We start from the raw sequence: 21134 nt of genomic DNA, 5'->3' as shown, positions 1-21134 counted from the left end.
TCCATCTTTATATAAGGCTATGGGCCTACAGAGTTAGAAAGATAATGAAATACCCTTGCAACTGTTCATGTCTCAGAACTCACCTGGATTTCTATTTATCTCTGAGGCAGGGGCACCAGAATACCACTGTAAAGTCTGGTTCTGGACTGGGGTCAGGGAGACTGGGTAGAGGCAACTGTAAAATCTTCAGACAGGGAGGGGTGAGCAAGTAGGGAGACAAAGGGGGGAAGTGATTTCTATTCAAAATGAGCCGCAAACCAAAATTCTAAAACGCATGAATAAATCTAGTATTAAGAAGGATTGCCAGCAGAATCAGCAGCTGGGCCATGAATTCCTTGCAGATGAAATTAATATTTTTGAATGGTCAGACATATTAGATCATGTATCTAACAGTATCTTGTGGAACATGACATGTGACTCTGATAGGAATATCAGAAGAGAGAGCTGAAGGATAGATGAACAAGCAATACTTTAAAAAATAACATCATTAATCATTAGAGAAATGCAAATCAAAACTACAATGAGGTATCATCTCACACCAGTCAGAATGGCCATCATCAAAAAATCTAGAAACAATAAATGCTGGATAGAGTATGGAGAAAAGGAACACTCTTGCACTGCTGGTGGGAATGTGAATTGGTACAGCCACTATGGAGAACAGTATGGAGGTTCCTTAAAAAACTACAAATAGAACTACCATATGACCCAGCAATCCCACTACTGGGCATATACCCTAAGAAAACCATAATTCAAAAAGAGTCATGTACCAAAATGTTCATTGCAGCTCTATTTACAATAGCCCAGAGATGGAAACAACCTAAGTGTCCATCAAGAGATGATGGATGAAGAAGATGTGGCACATATATACAATGGAATATTAGCCATAAAAAGAAACGAAATTGAGTTATTTGTAATGAGATGGATGGACCTAGAGTCTGTCATACAGAGTGAAGTAAGTCAGAAAGAGAAAGACAAATACCGTATGCTAACACATATATATGGAATTTAAGAAAAAAAAATGTCATGAAGAACCTAGGGGTAAGAGAGGACTAAGGACACAGACCTACTAGAGAATGGACTTGAGGATATGGGGGGGCGGGAAGGGTGAGCCGTGACAAAGCAAGAGAGTGGCATGGACATATATACACTACCAAACGTAAAATAGATAGCTAGTGGGAAGCAGCCGCATAGCACAGGGAGATCAGCTCGGTGCTCTGTGACCACCTAGAGGGGTGGGACAGGGAGGGTGGGAGGGAGGGAGACGCAAGAGGGAAGAGATATGGGAACATATGTATATGTATAGCTGATTCACTTTGTTATAAAGCAGAAACTAACACACCATTGTAAAGCAATTATACTCCAATAAAGATGTAAAAAAAAATAAAAAATAGCTGAGAATTTTCTGGAACTGGAGAAAGATATGAGTCCTCAGCTAAAAAAAAAAAAATCATTTCTTCTACCAAAATAAATGCACCTCTAGACACATCATAGTGACAGTGCAGACCATCAAGCATAAATGGGGAGTCTCATGTATTATCTGAAAGAAAATTCACTTTAACTACAAAGGAAAACGGAATACCAGCATTCTTCTCTTCAGAAGTAATAAGTGGCAGAAGACGAGAGCTAATAGCTTTACAGTGTTGAGATAAAGTAACTTTGAGTCTAGAATTTTATATATAGCTAAATTGTCATTCAAGAAAGAAGGCAAAAAATAATAATAATTTGAGGGCTTCCCTGGTGGCGCAGTGGTTGAGAGTCCGCCTGCCGATGCAGGGGACACGGGTTCGTGCCTCGGCCCGGGAGGATCCCACATGCCGCGGAGCAGCTGGGCCCATGAGCCATGGCCGCTGAGCCTGCGTGTCTGGAGCCTGTGCTCCGCAACGGGAGAGGCCACAACAGTGAGAGGCCCGCGTACCGCAAAATAAATAAATAAATAAATAAATAATTTGAGATATTCAAGGTCTAAGAGTATACCACCCATGGCCTTCACTGAAAGAAGTAGCAAAGATAAAAGTGAACCCAGAATAACATGAAACAGTGAAGTGCAAAAATTTTATAAAATGTCTATAAATGTTAGTGACTATAAAAATAATTGTTGGTCTTCTTTAAGAAGATAAAACACATTTAAGACAACAACAGGAGTCAGGGACAAGAGTAGTCAGTGGATAGTAAATGTATAACAGATCTGTGTCAAGTTTAAGGACAGGACAGAATACTGAATGGCTTTATACTTTCTTAGAAAATAATAGCTAAATAATTAATATACAGTCTATTGCTTTCAAACCAACAGAGGGGAAGAGAAGGGAATGTAGAAACTCTGTGAATCCAGTGGGAGGCAGGAAATGAAGGGAAAAAAAAGCAAAGGAAAAAGATGGTAAATGGAAAATTTAAACTAAGATAAAGTAAAACACATGTGTAATCACAATAAATGTTAACAGATTATACTCTTCTATTAAAAGATAGATTACCAAATTCCATTTTTTAAAATGCTCAGTTATAAGCTGCTTAAAAGAGACATACCTAAAGTAAAATCTTGCAGAAAAGTCAAAGATTGGAAAAAGGTAAACCATGCAATACTAATTAGAAGGAAAACTAGTACATCCATAGATAAAATTAAGCAAACATCATTGATAGGGATAAAGAAAAGCACTTGTATGCACTTAACATAACTTCAAAATATATAAATCAAAAGCTAACAAATTATTTAAGAGAAATTCACAAATTATCATGGTGAGTAATTTATTTTAATATACTTCTATCATTAACTGACAGGTAACTCAAACAAAAATTTCTGAAGATTTTGAATATTTGAAATGGAGAATTAACAGTTTGCTTTAGTAAGTGGCTTTTAATCTTTTTTGACCACCACTCATAATTTAAAAATACATTTTATATGCAACCCAGTAAAAATATCTCTATGTATATGAAATAAAAGTTTCACGAAATACTACTTCCTATCCTTTTAATTTATTAATTATTATTTTGTTTTCACAGACATTATGCACTGAAGCATAATTACACATGAAAACACTTGAGAGAGTGTACCTAGTCCGTAAAGTTGGGGATGATCCTATTTCTCTCACTGGGATTTTAAACTCTCCCTAGGATATGACACTTTGGAACTATAAACTTCGTAGAACAGGTGAAGCCATGGAGGCCAGAACAGTTCACACCAACTGACCCATGGTCATAACACCCAAGGGAGAAGAGCGGTAGTAATTGTTCATGTTCATTCAGGCTTACCCAAATCTTCCTGACTGGATCTCAAGTGAGATAGTATTAAGTGCTGGCTCCTTCTTTATTGTAGAGTTTGATATTTCAGTCTCAAGGTGTTATTTCTAAGACTTGAGAAGCTAGATCTTGCGAACAGCCTTGCGAAAGAAACGGTACTGGGTTTAAAGAAAGACTGTGATGTCTGCTCTAATCTAAAGACTTGTGTTTTAGAAATGACTTTTTTTTTTAACATCTTTATTGGAGTATAATTGCTTTACAATGGTGTGTTAGTTTCTGCTTTATAACAAAGTGAATCAGCTATACATATACATATGTTCCCATATCTCTTTCTTGCATCTCCCTCCCTCCCACCATCCCTATCCCACCCCTCTAGGTGGTCACAAACCACCTAGCTGATCTCCCTGTGCTATGCGGCTGCTTCCCACTAGCTCTTTTACATTTGGTAGTGTATATATGTCCATGCCACTCTCTCACTTTGTCACAGGTTACCCTTCCCCCTCCCCATATCCTCAAGTCCATTCTCTAGTAGGTCTGTGTCTTTATTCCCGTCTTACCCCTAGGTTCTTCATGACCTTTTTTTTTTTTCTTAGATTCCATATATATGTGTTAGCATATGGTATTTGTTTTACTCTTTCTGACCTACTTCACTCTGTATGACAGACTCTAGGTCCATCCACCTCACTACAAATAACTCAATTTCGTTTCTTTTTATGGCTGAGTAATATTCCATTGTATATATGTGCCACATCTTCTGTATCCATTCATTCTTTTTTCTTTATTCTGCTCTGCAGTAGTTATTTCCACTATTTTATCTTCCAGGTCACTTATCTGTTCTTCTGCCTCAGTTATTCTGCTATTGATCCCTTCTAGAGAACTTTTAATTTCATTTATTGTGTTGTTCATCATTGTTTGTTCTTTACTTCTTCTAGGTCCTTGTTAAACGTTTCTTGTATTTTCTCCATTCTATTTCCAAGATTTTGGATCATCTTTACTATCATTATTCTGAATTCTTTTTCAGGTAGACTGCCTATTTCCTCTTCATTTATTAGGTCTGGTGGGTTTTTATCTTGCTCCTTCATCTGCTGTGTGTTTCTCTGTCTTCTCATTTTGCTTAACTTACTGTGTTTGTGGTCTCCTTTTCACAGGCTGCAGGTTCGTAGTTCCCATTGTTTTTGGTGTCTGTCCCCAGTGGCTAAGGTTGGTTCAGTGGGCTGTGTAGGCTTCCTGGTGGAGTTGACTAGTTCCTGTGTTCTGGTGGATGAGGCTGGATCTTGTCTTTCTGGTGGGCAGGTCCTCGTCTGGTGGTGTGTTTTGGGGTGTCTGTGGCCTTATTATGACTTTAGGCAGCCTCTCTGGTAATGGATGGGGCTGTGTTCCTGTCTTGCTAGTTGTTTGGCATAGGGTGTCCAGCACTGTAGCTTGCTGGTCATTGAGGGAAGCTGGGTCTTGGCGTTGAGATGGAGATCTCTGGGAGATTTTCACCATTTGATATTACGTGGAGCTGGGTGGTCTCTTGTGGACCAGTGTCCTGAAGTTGGCTCTCCCGCCTCAGAGGCACAGCACTGACTCCTGGCTGGAGCACCGAGAGCCTTTCATCCACATGCCTCAGAATAAAAGGGAGAAAAAATAGAAATAAAGAAAGAAAGAGGATAAAATAAAGTAACGTAAAATAAAATAAAGTTATTAAAATCTTAAATAATTATTAAGAAAAAAATTTTTTAAGTAAAAAAAGAAAAAAAAAAACGGACGGACAGAACCCTAGGACCAATGGTGAAAGCAAAACTATACAGACAAAATCTCACACAGAAGCTTACACATACACACTCACAAAAAGAGGAAAAGGGGAAAAAATAATATATCTTGCTCTCAAAGTCCACCTCCTCAATTTTGGGAAGATTCGTTGTCTGTTTAGGTTTTCCACAGTTGCAGGGTACATCAAGTTGATTGTGGAGCTTTAATCCGCTGCTCCTGAGGCTGCTGGGAGAGATTTCCCTTTCTGTCCTTTGTTCTCACAACTCCCAGGGTTCAGCTTTGGATTTGGCCCCACCTCTGCGTGTAGGTCGCCTGAGGGCGTCTGTTCTTTGCTCAGACAGTACGGGGTTAAAAGAGCAGCTGATTAGGGGGCTCTGGCTCACTCAGGCCGGAGGGAGGGAGGGCTACGGATACGGGCTCCTATCCTTTTTAAAATGCTGATTGTGTCTCCTAAATTGATTTTACAACCCCGTTATGAGTCACAACTCACAGGAAAACATTAATAGCCATGCACAGACTCCTGGGCCCAAAAGGGATAATATACATTCTTTTAAAGTATACGTGGAATATTTATAAAACTTCAGCACATACTGTGTCACAAATGAAGGCTCCACCCATTTCAAAACATCAGTATCACACTCTGTAACTATAATAAATATACTTAATTTAGAAATAATAAGATAGTTTTTTTTAAGGCCTATGTGTTTGAAATTTTTTTAAAATAGGGTAATAGTTGTTAAAGAGGTAGTCATAAGGAAAATCATAAAACATTTAGAACTGAATGGCTATGAAAGTATGACATATCAAATTTGTGGGATAGCCAAAACTACTCGAAAGTAAATTTGTAATCTTAGATACATTTATTACAAAGACAGGAAGGATTGAAAATCAGTGAGTTAATCATTTAACTTGAAACGCTATAAAAGAAACAACAGCGTAAATAATAAAAATATAGAAATCACTTAGAAGAGCCTGGCACACGGGAGAACATGGGAGAACAGTGCCTCAGTCAGTGTCTGGCACGTTAGGTGTTCATTAAATACTTGGTGCAGGAATGAATGAAATTGACAGCAAACAATAGCAAGGCTTACCTCTGCAATGACTAATAAATAAGAAAAAGAGAAAGTTCCACATAAATAATATTAGGGATGAAAAGGAATGTACCAAGAAATATGATGGATTAGATAATGTGTAGTATGTTTATAAAATGAGTCCCGTGCACCACTACTACACACAAGTTGACCTCACTAAGTGTTTCTTTTTTTTTTTTTTTTTTTTTTTTTTTTGCCGTACGCAGGCCTCTCGCGCAGCCTCAGCGGCCATGGCTCACGGGCCTAGCTGCTCCACGGCATGTGGGATCTTCCCAGACCGGGGCACGAACCCGTGTCCCCTGCATCAGCAGGCAGACTCTCAACCACTGCGCTACCAGGGAAGCCCACTAAGTGTTTCTTGAATTGGTTTTGGAACCAGACCCACATTAACAATGTTCTAATTGTTATTTGCTAAGGAGTAACATGTTAGCTTCTGTTTGTGAAATGCATATGTAATCCCTGGACAGGATTACACAAACACTTGTGTGCACGTAGGTATGTTGTAAGGAAAATTATAAGACATTTAATCTGTGAGTAAATGTTCACTAAGAAAAGTCAAAGTCTTTTTTTTGGAATTCAGTTCTTTAACCTAACTTGCATCTTAGGATTTCCTCTGTCCTTTGAGAATTGAAAAGTGGTTGATTGTCACCGGTATTTTATAAAAATGATCAAGTTTGAGGGTTTTTCTTTTCAGGACCTTCACAGATGCCACCGTGGCCACTTGCCACACCCTGACAACATCAGCATTTCTCACTCTACTCTTTCTGTAGAATCTTGAGCATTTTCCTTTTGTATGTCCTTCCTTCTACAGAAGGGTCGTCCCTGATGTGGTGACATGAATCCAAGATAGACTTTCACTAAACCAGTGAAATAGAAAACTAGTACCTCTGTGTTAGAGATGTGGAAAGCCTTGAAATATAGCACCAAACCACAGTCAACCTTGTGAAGTAATGAACAAAACAGATCTTAAAGAAAGAATATCACTTTCAGGAAAGCTTCCACTGATTAAAATAATGGCCTGGGGTGGGGTGTGGGGAGGAAACCACAAATAAAGGAAATACAGACCCATGAAAAGACACATCACCCTCACCAGCAAAATGGATAATGGGGGTTTTCCTCATTATAACCGTCCTTGGTGATGGCATGTTATATAGGCCTGCTGTATGGTGTGGTCTTGATGCCAGTGGAACTGCTAGCCAGCCATTTGATCAGCTTGTATTCCCTAAGTAGAGACTTGCACTACAAGAAGTCTTTCAAAATAATAAATGCAGTATTTATTAAAGACAATATTTCCACTTACAGAGATATGATTTGTTTATAACGTATCATTGAACAACATCTTTGAAAGGCCCAGAAGAGCTGTTTCCCCTCAATGCCCATATCAGGATCTTTCTTGGGCTGCAGGAACATGGAAGAGGCAAGAGGAGTAGAGAGAAATGGAGCAAGTGAATTGAATTCTGGGTTAGGAAGTACATATTTAATTTTTAAGGAAACTCTTTAGGTACTAGCTATGAACACGTCCCAAGGAGAGTTCCTGCCTTCATGGAGATGTCACTGGTAATGGAGGTCTTCTAATTCTTCATTGCCACTGTATATGGCCACATATCTTATTTCAGTTTTTAAGTGGCTCCGTCAATCAGGAATCCTGTCCTTCAGCAGCTTTTGATGATTAGAGACAGTTCACCTGCAGAGAAGGGTCTGAACTAAGCCCATGACCACAGCTGAGACTGTAGTAAGCCTCTAACACTCAACCTTTGACTACATCTCCTTTCCGTCTCCTAGAACTTGCACCATTTCCGAGAATAACAATTAAGGAAAACTACAGGATCAGATAGTCATACCTAGCACTCTTCTTGGTTTGAACTCTAACTTTTGTGTGATATAACGTTAATGGCACCTTTCTCATCCCATCTTTTCAGTATTTCTCACCGCAAAACTCTTGAACTTTTTTTTTTTTTTAATTTATTTTGGCTGCTCCAGGTCCTAGCTGTGGCTTGCAGGCCCTTAGTTGTGACATGGGGATTCTTAGTTGTGGCATGCGTGCGGGATCTAGTTCCCTGACCAGGGATCGAACCCAGGCGCCATGCATTGGGAGCGGGGAGTCTTACCCACTGGATCACCAGGGAAGTCCCTGCATACTTTTATAACTCATCTTTCTGAATTCATCTTTAGCCACCTCTTTGTATTCCATTTGTACTGTGATCAGAACACCACAGGTAATGTAGCTGCATCCAACACACATGTAACTTTGCACATTCAGCTATTCAGAGAGAAAGAGAAAGTACAATTTCGATAGTGGCTCATTCTACTTGATATTCCCCTCAGGACAAGATGGGAGATGCGTGCTTCTCTTATAGGAAGAGCATCCCACTGTACTATGTGTAATTCTCATGCTTAAAGACGCATATTCTATATGACAAGCCAGCTACTTCATTTGGCGCACAGTTGAAGAAACAGTGATTAATTCTGATGCTGGCAGGGGAAAAAGATGTGTATTAGCTTTATTAAGAGACAGGTTGTCAACCTCAAATGAGACCTCTCTTCCAAAGGGAGTTTAAGAGTAATTTTGACTGATTTTGATTTCTGACTGGTAGGTTGCCAATAATTACCTTTTGACTTCAATAGCAAATCACTGTTAAGTTGCAAGTTCTGAATATCTGTGGTCATTCTTCTACAGTTTAGCACCAATAATCCATACTGAATTAGAATCAATGAGTCATCCAACTTAATATTTTTTATGTAGATAGGCTTATAGTGAATGCAAAGATTGTCAATATTCCTAAGTAAAAATAAAAATACTAGTAATGGTTAATGTTTATTTATCCCTTAATGTAAAACCCAACACTGTACTAGGATGTGCTTTACATCCACCATCTTATTTAATCCTCAACAACCCTATGACTTAGGTCCTGTTACCTTAATGTCAAAGCCCAGTAACAGACTTAGAAACAACCACGGGGGGTACTTCCCTGGTGGTGCAGTGGTTAAGAATCTGCCTGCCAATGCAGGGGACACGGGATCAATCCCTGGTCCTGGAAGATCCCACATGCAGCAGAGCAACTAAGGCCGTGCACCACAACTACTGAGCCCACGTGCCACAACTACTGAAGCCCGTATGCCTAGAGCCCGTGCTCCGCAACAAGAGAAGCCACCGCAATGAGAAGCCCAAACACCACAAGGAAGAGTGGCCCCCACTCGCCACAACTAGAGAAAGCCAGCACACAGCAACAGACCCAACACAGCCAAAAATAAATAAATAAATAAATTTATTTTATTTTTTTAAAAAAAAGAAAAGAAACAACCAAGGGGACATATACATACCTTTCTATGTAAATACTTCCTAAAACACAAGTACTTTCAGGAAAGCAGCAAAGAATCATTGCAGAAGCAGATCAGCAAGTGCAAATTAACATACAGCCTCTAGACAAGCGATGTTTTAAAAGTTCTCATTTCGGAGTGGTTTGTCCAGAAGTTGGAACATATTTTCCCAAGGAAATGATGTTATCACAGCAAAAGCATATTTACCCATGATGTGCCTAAAGTTGTAATAACATAAACCCAAACCATTTTGTGTACCAGTGTCTCTATGGAAAAATTTACTCTGAGTTTCCCCTTGGACATCTGTGGACACATTTCTCCTCCACTGGGGAGAAGGGGACCTCGTGCGAGAAACAGTAGGACCGTTCAGAATGTTCAAAGTCGGAATCAGCAATGGCTCCTGAGGCCTGTGGTGGGAGTTGCTGGAGGGAGGAGGATGGAAGAGTGAGTAGAACTGGGTGCAAAGGGGACACAGGAGCAGGAGATCTTGGGTGAGGAAGAGGAGGAGGCCTATAAAGGTGAAGGGTGGGAGAGGAATTCCAGAGAGGAGAGGAGAAAGAAGTCACTAGCTCTAAACCCCCAGGGACTCTTCACATGCCTCCGGAAGCTTTCTGTTCCCTGCCCGTATTCTACTGCCTCCAAAATGTCGCCTGCCTGCTTCCCTTTTTACTGCTTACACTAGGGCTTCCTCCAGGACACTGAGATCAGCCCCGTAAGTTTTCTTGACTTAGCTTCTCCTAACACAAGTGAATGGGCCTTTGGGTTTTTTAACTTTTATAAAGGAAAGAGCCCATCCTAGGCCCTCCAGAACTTTGCCTTTTTCACTTGGACCTGGAAGCACAAATATCGGCCTACAGATGCTTTGGATGGTTTTTTGGGTCCATAAGGGGCTTAAATAAATTGCATACGCATTCCAGATGTAGCTCTCCGAGGCTGAGGCTTGGGAAAAGGGAAAAAGCCCTCTGCTCCTTTCTCTTCTTTTTGTGGTTCCCCTGTCCTCAAAGCGAAAGTGGAAAGGAGTGGGCAGCGCCCAGATCGAGGCTCGCTAGAGGGGAAGGGCTGTGAGACAGTGTGATCCTTGCATCGCTGCTGGGGTGTGTTCTCAAGTGGCACATCTCCATCAGGGGTGTAGGGACCACCTGGGCACCTAAGCCTCTCCCAGCGCTTCCCATCCCACCTTCCTCTACTCACCAGTCAGTGTTTCCCTGACTTCTCTGGATATGAATCACCTGGGCACCTGGGGAGCTAAAAAAAGCCTGAGTTCTCAAGGCCTATCCCAGACCACTGAATCAGAATCTCCAAGTGAAGGGCCTGGAAAGCTGTGTGATTGACAAGCGAGCCCAGGTGATTCCCGTCAGGGATGTTTGGCAAACACTGCCTAACTAACCGCCACCCACGCGCACACTTTGATGGTCTTTAAAGTCTCCCAGGACATTCTAAGCCCCTTTCTGCCTCAGAATCATTAGATGGACATTTCTTCTCCGTGAAAGACTCTTTCCTGTTCCCTGCTCTTGGCTAATGCCTGCTTCTCCTGACTTCAGGACGTGCCTGAAGCACGATTTCCTCAGAAAGGCCATCCTTGACCACTCTCCTCACCATGTACACAACTAATGGTTTTTATTTAGTTAGTTAAAATTTCATTTATTTATTTATTTTAAATTTTTCATTCATTTATTTATTTATTTTTGGCTGTGTGCGGGCTTTCTCTAGTTGCGGCGAGCGGGGGCTACTCTTCGTTGCGGTGCGCGGGCTTCTCATTGCGGTGGCTTCTCTTGTTGCGGAGCACGGGCTCTAGGCACGCGGGCTTCAGTAGTTGTGGCACACGGGCTCAGTAGTTGTGGCATGGGAGCTCTAGAGTGCAGCCTCAGTAGTTGTGGCACACAGGCTTAGTTGCTCTGCGGCATGTGGGATCTTCCTGGACCAGGGCTCGAACCCGCCCTTGCGTTGGCAGATGGATTCTTAACCACTGCGCCACCAGGGAAGCCCTATTTATTTATTTTTTGAAGAGGTTTTTTCTTTTGGCCACGCAGCATGACTTGGGGGATCTCTGTTCCCTGACCAGGGAGGGGTTGATCCTGGGCCACGGCAGTAAAAGCCTGAATCCTAACCACTAGGCCACCAGGGGAATCCCTTTCTCCTCACCATCTAAATCAGGTTCCCTGTTTCATTCTCTCATAACACCTTGTGCTTTTTCTCCGTAGCATTTATCACACAGTTTGTATCTTATGGATTTGCCAAATGCCTACCTCCTCACTAGCACCAAGCGCAGGAATGCTTAATGAGTATTTTTTGCTTGAGTGAGTAAATGGAAAAGTAGTGTTGGGCGAAGGTACTACAGGTTGGGTTGGACGCTGCTCAACAAATAAAGAACCGAGCATGAGAACTTGAATCTCCCAGGTAAAATTGTTACATGTCAGCTAAAGTCAAGGGAGATGGGCCCAACAAATAAGTGTATTAATGGGGCAGTGGGTGAGGTTACTTCAAAAAATATTTATTAAGTACCTAGTATGTGCAAAATGCAATATTAGGAGCTATGGATACAACACTGAATGAGACTGAAGCAGTCTCTGTCTTCATGGAACGCACATTCTAGCAAGGATGACAGCTGTTAAGCAACCAGTTACACGGTTCTATAATTTTGGTAAATGCAATGAAAGAATGACAAAGCTGTAAGAGCCTATAACAGGGAGACCTGGCGTGGTCTGTAGGGCATCAGGCCAGTCATAGAACTTCTAAGACAAGTGGCTGGGGAAACTGTGCCCAAAGAATCTAGTATACTCCGTCCTATCTCTTGTCAACGGTGGCACGAGGGGAGGCGCCTCTGTATATGGCTTCTCAACCTCGGCACAGCTGACATCTTGGACCAGAATATTCTTTGTTTTGGTGCACTTTCTAGTGCACCGTAGGAAAGGCTTAGCACCATTCCTGGCCTCTACCCACTGGATGCCGTAGGCCCCGTAGTTGTGACAACCACAGATATCTCAACATCACCAAGTGTCCCCTGTGAGAGGGTGGGGGGAGGAAGCAAAATCTGCCCCCCTCCCTCCCCCAGTTGAGAATCACTGCTCTACGTGAAACTTTTTTTTTTTTAATGTCTTTACTTATGATTTATCCAAGTCAATACCAGGAACTTAATTTATTCATTCAGTAAGTATTTGTTGAATGCTTAGGCACTGGGGACACAGTAGTGATCAGAGCCCGTGCTTTCTTGAAGCTGTGTTCCAATGGGGAGAGATGGACAATAAATTTTAAAATATGTAACATTTCAGAAGTAGGGGATAGGTTGGTCTTAGAAGTTCTTTCTGATAAGACGACATTTGACTTGAAAGAAGAAAGGGAATGAGTGGCAACACCAAAAGCAAGAGGCAGAGCCATTGCAGGGCTGTAGTTGACCTCACCTTTCTGTCTGCAGGTCTAACCAAGCTGCTTGTGTTTCAGAGCGTCCTCCACAGAAGGGCAGCTGGACGGACTCCAGAGCAGCCTTAACTCTGCAGCCTTTGTGCCCATCACCAGCTCCACAGGTCAGTTCCAGGTGGGACAGCGGGCAGGGTCTGGGCCAGCAAGTTCTCTCCTGCCTCTGAAGAGAGCTCCAGCTCAGAGAACGAAGCATCCAGGCCTCTGGAGCACTGGCAAGTGGGCATTTTGTTACTCTCTTCTTCCAAATGACAGCGACATTTTAGGATGAAATGGTTTTCCAGAACTAGTTTGGGGTAGGCAAAATTTCCCCGTCTGGTAGAATGTTATCAGATTTGCAGCGTTTAGTAAAAAGCCTGTATTTGACTGGTGTTCTACTGTTTCTAAGGTATTTCCACATGTAGTATCTCACACTAAATCCTCACCACAACCCTGTGAGGTATAGCTTTGTCACCTCCATGTGAGAAAACAGAAGCTCAGAAAGTCAAGGGGCCTGTGGGAGACGATCCATGCATGCAGAGCTGGAGCTGTGGTCTAATCTGTGTCCTGTCATGCTAATGTCATAGTCGGTTGCCAGGTAGTTGCTGAGGACCTCAAGCCTCTCAACATAGAAGTCAGGCATCATTGGTCCAGGGATGGTTTTCTGTGAGGAGTAATTCATAAAAATGCACTAATAGGTAATCAGAAGATTGAAAGCAAATCCACTTGGATTCAACTCAACAAGTGTTTTTTTTTTTGAGCACCTCCTGTGGAGAAAGTAACGTGCTGGGCACTGGGGTGCGTAAAGGGTGAACTAGACAGTCCCTGCTGTCAGGGAACCTGGAGGCCGGGAGAGAGGGAGGTCAGCGGGAGCCTGCTGTGTGGGGTGGGGAGGGATGTCTGGCACTGGGGACGCAGAGAATGACAACAGACAGCCTTGGCGCATTGCTGTGTGCCAGGCACACTTCTGAACGCTTAACGTTTGTTCACAAAGCATGCATATAACATAGCAGCTGTAGTCCTCGTTTTACGGCTGAAGAAATAAAGGCACAGACAGGTTATGAAACGTTATCTCAAATCTCACAGCTAGTGAATGGTGGAGCAGTATTTGAACCCAAGGGCCAACCTGACCCCGGCTCTTTAGGGATTGGGGAGGACTTCCTAGAGGAAGAAGCATCTAAGCTGGGGTTTGACTGTAGACAGGTCAGCCAGGAGAGGGGAGGTGCGGGGTGGAAGGAGTTCCAGGAAGAGGGAACAATGTGGGTAAAGGCCAGTTGAGGGAAGGGGGCGGGTGGTGAAAAGGTGCTGTGTTCAGGGAGCCCTTGTCCTGAGGACTGGGATCTGAGCCGGGAGTGGCAAGAGAATAGGCTGTAGAGGTAGCAGGGCCAGCCTGAGCCGGGGAGGGAACTTGTTCTTGAGAGCAGTAGGGAGCCATCGAGGAGCTTAAGGGCAGGGTGCAAGGGTGTGTGTGTGTGTGTGTGACGTAATACACCTTCAAATGATTACAAGATCGCTAAGGAGCCTGGTTAGTTTGACTGTATTATGGGGATAATTCCATATACCTCATAGGCTTACTGTGAGGTTTAAAGGAAGCAGTATATAGAGAAAGGCTCTGTAACTGCACCCAAGTCAGGTAATAATATGAAAAGAGTATGAAGATCTTGTTTTCCACTTAAACTCTTTGAACCTGAATTCCAGAAATATTTGATGGGAATATAAACCCCCCTTTCCCCAAAAAAAGAATTACTAGAAGATGGTAGTTATTTTTAAGGAAGTGAAATTTCCACCTTGGAACTCTTATGGCCTGAGAAGTGAGTGGCTAAGAGAACCGTGGACTAGTTGCAGGGTTTCCATGAGAGACGGCTTTTAGAGCCTCTGTAGCTCTTCAGATTTGCCGAGGCTGGAGACGCTTCCAAAGCTGAGGAGATCCAGGAAACCTGCGTATTTCATTTGTGTGTCTAATTGATACATTAAGTATGGAATTGAACTTTGCATGCACTCTGGGTGAGCAAGTTGGAAATTTGAGGGACAGGTGGGTCATACTTTCAGCATCTTGATCATGAATTAGTGTTTACCGACTGTTGACGGTACTTAGAAGTTTTTGTAACAGTTGTACTGAATTTGGTATCAGTATAAAACCACAGAGCAAGGAGGAGTTGTACCTCTCCCTGGCTTCTAATATCTATCTTTTCTCCCTGCTTCTACCTTAAGGTAAGTGCATTATTCTTCTCACCTTGTTTAGGTAGCCTGCTGTTTACTGCTGTTGTCTCCAAATGACTCTGGGCCTCTAAAGTCCTTTGAATTTGTTCCTCTTCTATGACTTTCCTGGTGTTCCTGATACTTAAAGAAAGGCTGATGAACATGATGTAGCAAGGTTCAGGCATTTTCCATACTTCCCAGTAAATGTTTTACCTTAGCAACATAATAATAACTAACCCTGTTAGAGTCATTTATAGAGCTAGTAAATAACTACCTGGCACTTAAGTGTTTTACCTACAAATTATGTTTTTCTTTATTACACATAGATTTAAAGGTGTTATTCTAGGGGTTTAGAAGCATGTCCTTTAACAGGGAGAAGGTTAGGTTGCTATTAAAAACATTTTTCTTTAAACCCACAAGAAGGAAGAACAACCCCTAATAAGTCAAAACGTTTACACATCTCTCTGAGAGCTGGGAAGTTTTGCGTGTATAGGAATCACTAAACTGACTATGAAAGGTATTTAGCCCCTGTCTGGTCTGGTTAACTCAGTTATTGAGTCCGTGAATATAGCAAAAGTCTGCTTCCTGACCCCTTGACCCTTCTTTAAGTCTAGCCCAACCAGGCCTTCAAGCTGTGCGACCTTGTTCGTCAGATAGTCTGAATGAGATAGATAGTGGTTCATCCCAGGGCGCTGTTGAAAAGCAAGTCAGTCCTTTCCCGCTGATGGTGGCCTAGTGGCATTCTTGTTACTATGAACATTAAATGAGGTAGTGAATGGGAAAGCTCTTAGCAGAGTGCCTGGAATGCTCCATGAGTGTTAACTTTCCTTGACTTCCCTACCTCAGGCTATATATTCTGTGTTTGCTATAGAAGGGGAAGGTGTAGAGTCAGCAAATTTGGAAATCTGAGAAGGAAGCTGGAGTGAGAGCCTTTGGCTCAAAGCCAAAGCCATTGGCCTTCCTTCTTTATAACCATGGTGTTCTTCTTGAGGTCTGAAGTGGTGATGGTGAACTAAAATAGCAGAGAGCAACAGATTAGATAACTGGCATTTCTCTCATGCTGATTTGATGGTGTAAACTACCATTGTTGTAGGGCCTGAAGCCATACCAGCTGCCCTCATCCCAGCCGCTTAGCTTATGCCTAAGCTTTTCCTGTCCTGGAGCCCAGCCTCTATATGCACTCCGCCCAACTTTTTTTTTTTTTTTTTTTTTTTTTTTTTTTAAGCTCTTGTAGATCTATAGTTGGAGGAAGGGACCATACCACCTTTTGAACACCAATGCTGGATTACATCTACAAGGAGTGAGACGCAGTGTCCCGCGTTAAGCGTTTATCATTTCGGACCTTGGTAAAATTCAGGGTAGCTTTATGCTCTTTGCGTGGGGACAAGGCAGCAGCACGTCAGTGTGCCTCTGCCTGCCCACTTCGTTGTCTCTAAGTGAGACAACAAGAGAAAGGAACTTATTTTAATATAAAGTAAACCCAGTGGAGCCCAAACCCTAAGGATCTAGAAATCACTTTGACTTTCAAACGAAATTATTTGCCTGGCAGCTCTCAGCAGACTGACCTATTTTCGCTATCAGATTCTTGTTCGTTTCACATGCGTCGTGTAGTTGTTGGAGATCCCGGGCGGATTTGGAGTGCAATAAATTAATAATAAAAATAAACTCTTGAGGCGCTTGCCCTAGTGTCTTATACCCTTTATTGCTCCCAAAACGTTCTTCTCTCCCCAGAGTCAAAGGGACAAGAATTTGGGTCTACTACCCACTTTTAATGCTGTTAGAAAGCAAGAGAGAGAGAATGGATTTGATGTTTGGCTGGCAATGGCGCGCCAGCATCGGGGAGAATGATGATCCCCTAAAGTCTAATTTTAGATTTGACCTCTTGTCCTTTCAGCCAAGATTAAATAAAGTGTTAAGTGGGGATTCTTTTTTACATTTTTCAGGATCTTTGGACGCTCCCCAAGTTATTTTTGCCAGATCCAAACCCTTGCCCACACAATCTGGAGCCCTTTCTACAGTTATAGGACAGAGAAAATCAAAGTCGGTGAAGTCAGGGCCAATTTAAGGTAACAGTAAGAAATAAGAGCATTTTTTTAATTATAACTTGCTGACTTTACGCCACAGCAAGAGACTTAATAGCTGTCAAGAGAAGTGATATTTTCTCAAAATGACAAGGAAATTGGCATTTTATAAAACCAGAGCTCAGAAGGACTCTCCAAATCTGTGGGTCAAACTACTGCTAGCTTGCTTCTATGTTGACCTACCAGTAGGTGGCACTGTGGCAGTAAGAAATTTCCTTACTATTATGGAGGCATTTGATGAAAAGTATGGGGACATTCAGGCCAATCAGAGAAAGAAACTAAAGCCAAAATTGAGTTATTCACAGGTAAAATGTAACAGACTATACTGAAAAGCATGACATTTGAAGATCAAATTACAATAGCATTTGAAGAGAATGAATATTTTTTATTAAAGATGTTTATTATTAAAGAAGGCTTTTAGACTACCGTTGGATAGTTTGTGAACTGGATTTTCAGCTAATGGGAGACAGGCAGGGAACACATTTTTTTAAATTTTTTTGTGAGATTGATTAAGCTTCTTTCTGAGTTACTTAATATAAGCATATACTATAATGGGCAGCAAAACGAACTATAAACCCCATCCTACCACTCATCCAAAAAAAAGCTCCTACATTAAAGAAATGGCCTGACTTTGATCATGTGAGGCTGTACCCACACTTCATCAGTGCTACCCCCAGCATTTTGTTCCCAGCTATCGCCTTCAAAACTTTTCCAGAAAATTCAATGAAACTGCAAAGTTTTGATGATTTCTTTCCTCTTTGCTCTACCCTACACACTAAAGCATTAATGGCACACCTGCTATGAGCTTAATACTCTTCTTACCTCTAGGGGAATATTTATAAACTTATTTGAGAAGCATTATTCATCAAACTACCCCAGGAGAGCAAAGGAGGGAGGAAAATTATTTACCCACCACAGGATTCATTTACATTGGACCAGAAAGCTTCAAATATCTTTCCCCAGCCCATATAAACTCTTTCCAAAAAGGAATGAGAAGAGAGAAGGGAACACCAAATCCATGGCTTGGTCATCTACCTACCAAAATGTACCAGAGAAACTGAAAACAACCAGACTTGCATTGGTAATACTTAACCAATGGTCCTTTAATCCTGATACTAAGCAGCCTATCCGGTGATGTGTTCATCACTAATAACATATATTATAGAAAGCTAAAGCAAGAAGGTCAATATTTCCTTCAGGAGACTGGCAGCCAGAAGAATGAATATGACATCAAGCTCCAAACCAAACCAGCAGCCTGCCAAGAAGCACTAATGTCCGTCCGTTTCCAGGACTGTGAGACTTGGACTTGCCTCAGTTGTAATATCACTTTCCTTGAACCTATTTCACTAGTATCCCTTACAGTCCACCCAGAACATTACATGGCAAAATAGGATCATCAGCAAAAAAGCCTTGGGAAAGAGCCCATCTCTCAACACTTAAATCTGTGTTGCAAACACAGCCCCACTGAGCCTGAGCTGTAAATAAAGATGGGGGATGCTGTATTGGGGTGGTGAGACCACATGCCAGATGCGTGTGAACCCAGAGACAGTAGGTGCAGCATACTGCTGGGAGACTCCAGGGGCAGGCCTGGCAGATGGCAGATGGCAGTGGGCTGCCTCTCCTTGATCAGGGGAGTTAGGTAGTTTACAAAGTGAAGAGGCAGAACGCCAGAGTCCACAGCCCATCACCCAGATGCATGCTTTATTTTTGTTTAAATGCAGTGTAGACAGAATCACTGCTTGGGCAGAGACCCCTTCATCCCATCCACAGTCATGAATGAATGTCACCACCAGCTGTGACAGTCCTAGAACCTCTTCATATATGGGTTCAGAGAGGCAGGTGGGTTAAATTCAAGGATTTGACATGTGTTTGCCTAGCATGTTATATATAAGACTGACAAAGCATCAGTTGTTCTTATCAAAGAATGAGAGGTGCTGAAGGATATTGGGGACTCAAGACTATTTAAGACCCCCAATATGCTGCCCCAGGCAAGTGTCATATTTAAATATATGCATTATTCTGTGTCTTCTTGGATTCTTTATTGTCAATTTGACATCCATTCATCACAGAGTCAAGTATCTTAACTATTATTTTCTGTATTCTTGTTGCTTTGGCATTTGGGGACCTTGCAGACCTGCCAGGCGAGCTAATTCCTAAAGATAATAACAACTTGCCCACAAGCATGCCTTTCACACACAAACCAGCCAATCCTACACTTATATCCCCGACCACCTCCTTATCTAACTCTCACATGGCAAGTCAAAATTTCCCTTGCCCTAAATCACTCCAGCGCCAGGAGCCAGGCAACTAGAGACCACCCCTATAGCCCAAAGCCCGCCCGAATTATTTAAACTAGCCAGTCTTAAGCTGTTTACCCTGCCCTGCCTAGCCTTTCCCAAGGAAACCCCAAATAAGGCTCTGGCCTAGACTTTCCCCTCACTCCTGTCTTCTGTCTCCTGAGCACGCTGATGTTTGCCCCATGACCCTGCGTGGCGTGCAGTGACCCCCTCTCTGGGACCTGCAAGTAAAATCAGCTTCTTCCTGCCAGGCCTCGTTCTTACATCCTCCTTGGCCGTGCGGACCGTTGCACACCATACCCGACATGTACGTTCTTAGAACAGACATCAGCAGGAAGAATAATTTTGATTTGTAGTACAAGGAACCAGGAAAAAATCTGAATCAATTAGGTTTGTATCACCCAGTTCTAAGCAACTGGTCACAGTACTTACTTCATTATAGGCTGTATTGCACAAGTGATGTTTTAACAGTATGTGTTTTGCTAGTCTCAGTCTGGCTGCAGCCACACAAGAAGGATGTGGATCCCTCTACATGGCAAGATCGCCTGGCTGCCAGCCATTGAAATTTCATGCTTTCCTGTCCTGAGGCCTCTTTCATTTCATTTAGTAACTCTTTCTACATTCAGCAACAAAACTCAAACATAGCTGAACAACCTGGTTGGAAATGGGGGAGGAAACAGCCTGGCTTTCAGTTTGTGGGGGAAAAAGGTGGGTACTTCTAAGAACCCACCCAAAGGGAGTTCATTTGCCTTAAAGAAAACCAGGGAACTCTATTTCTGAAACAGATTAAGAAATGGACTACTGAGATAACATCTGAAAACTGATATTGTCTCTTGCTGAGCTGGCAAAGCCCCAAAAGAGGAGTGATGATTCTTCAATTGTTAACAATTACTACTTTGTTACCAAGAGACAAGGGAAGTGCATTGGCTCCTTTCTCAGCTTACATTTACGTTACAGAAGCACACATGCCTCCTGGAAAAAACGCCTGGCACCTTGCACTGTTAGAGCTGTACCTACCACTGCATCCTGTAGCAGATTGGTGCTGTCCTGTGTAATATCCATTCACTTTGAGTGGAAAAAGATCCTGTTTGTTCTTGTAGTTCTGAATTGGGCAAGTAACCAGTATAACGTTGCCTTACTCTGGGCATCTTTATACTTATCACTACAAGTTATCAATCTATACTCTGTGGTTATTCATCCCATGAACCCACACATCGTGCTTCTAGCTTCAATGAGATGCTTGTTATAGGGACATACCTTTGCTTTCCCATCCTTTTATCCGTAGGACATAATTGCCCCTAAAAGTTCTAAAGAAAGAAAACAGCATGCTAAGCCATGCCTGTCTTTGGAAAAAACAAGTTTTGCCCATGGAAACATTTACAGCTCTGCTTGCCTGATCTGTAGAATTTGAATTGGGTCGCAAAGAGTGTAGGTAGGTAATGCAGGGCGTGGAGAAAGGTGACTTGCAGTATATTGCCCTGTTGGCATGATTGGCATTGGTATTTATTCTGTATCCTTTCAAGTTATGATTATAAGGCAAAAGACTCAGATTCTCTTAAGTCCCCAGAATGAAGAGCATCACTAGTAAAACAACAGTCTCCTGTAGTTCTTTGTTCTTGCCTTTTGGACATGCAAGTATGTCCATTTAGGGCTTCTGTAAGTATCAAGGAGCCCTCTTCTCTTGAAACTTAAACCCAGGATAACTAGTTATGTGATACCAGAGAGGAGCAGCTTGAATGTGTGGAATGTCCCTTTAGCTACATCAATAA

The 21134-nt window shown here is 42.2% G+C and overlaps 1 protein-coding gene across 1 annotated transcript in view; it reads left to right on the top strand.

The window, feature by feature from the left end:
- TTLL5 (tubulin tyrosine ligase like 5) overlaps window positions 1-17052 on the top strand; it is a gene marked incomplete at its 3' end in the record, with an annotated part of 258145 nt that extends 241093 nt beyond the window's left edge. Inside the window, exons 33-34 of the mRNA XM_082845972.1 lie at window positions 12834-12916; window positions 16931-17052. Of these exons, the coding sequence (XP_082702098.1) occupies window positions 12834-12916; window positions 16931-17052 (205 nt within the window). The remainder of the gene's footprint in view (window positions 1-12833; window positions 12917-16930) is intronic.
- Between the last annotated feature and the right edge of the window lie 4082 nt (window positions 17053-21134).

This window comes from Leucopleurus acutus, assembly GCF_964270905.1.
Source record: "Leucopleurus acutus genome assembly, chromosome: 1".
Lineage (NCBI taxonomy): Eukaryota > Metazoa > Chordata > Mammalia > Artiodactyla > Delphinidae > Leucopleurus > Leucopleurus acutus.
The sequence above is the reverse complement of the archived record's forward strand: the minus strand, read 5'-3'. Positions and strand labels throughout refer to the sequence as shown.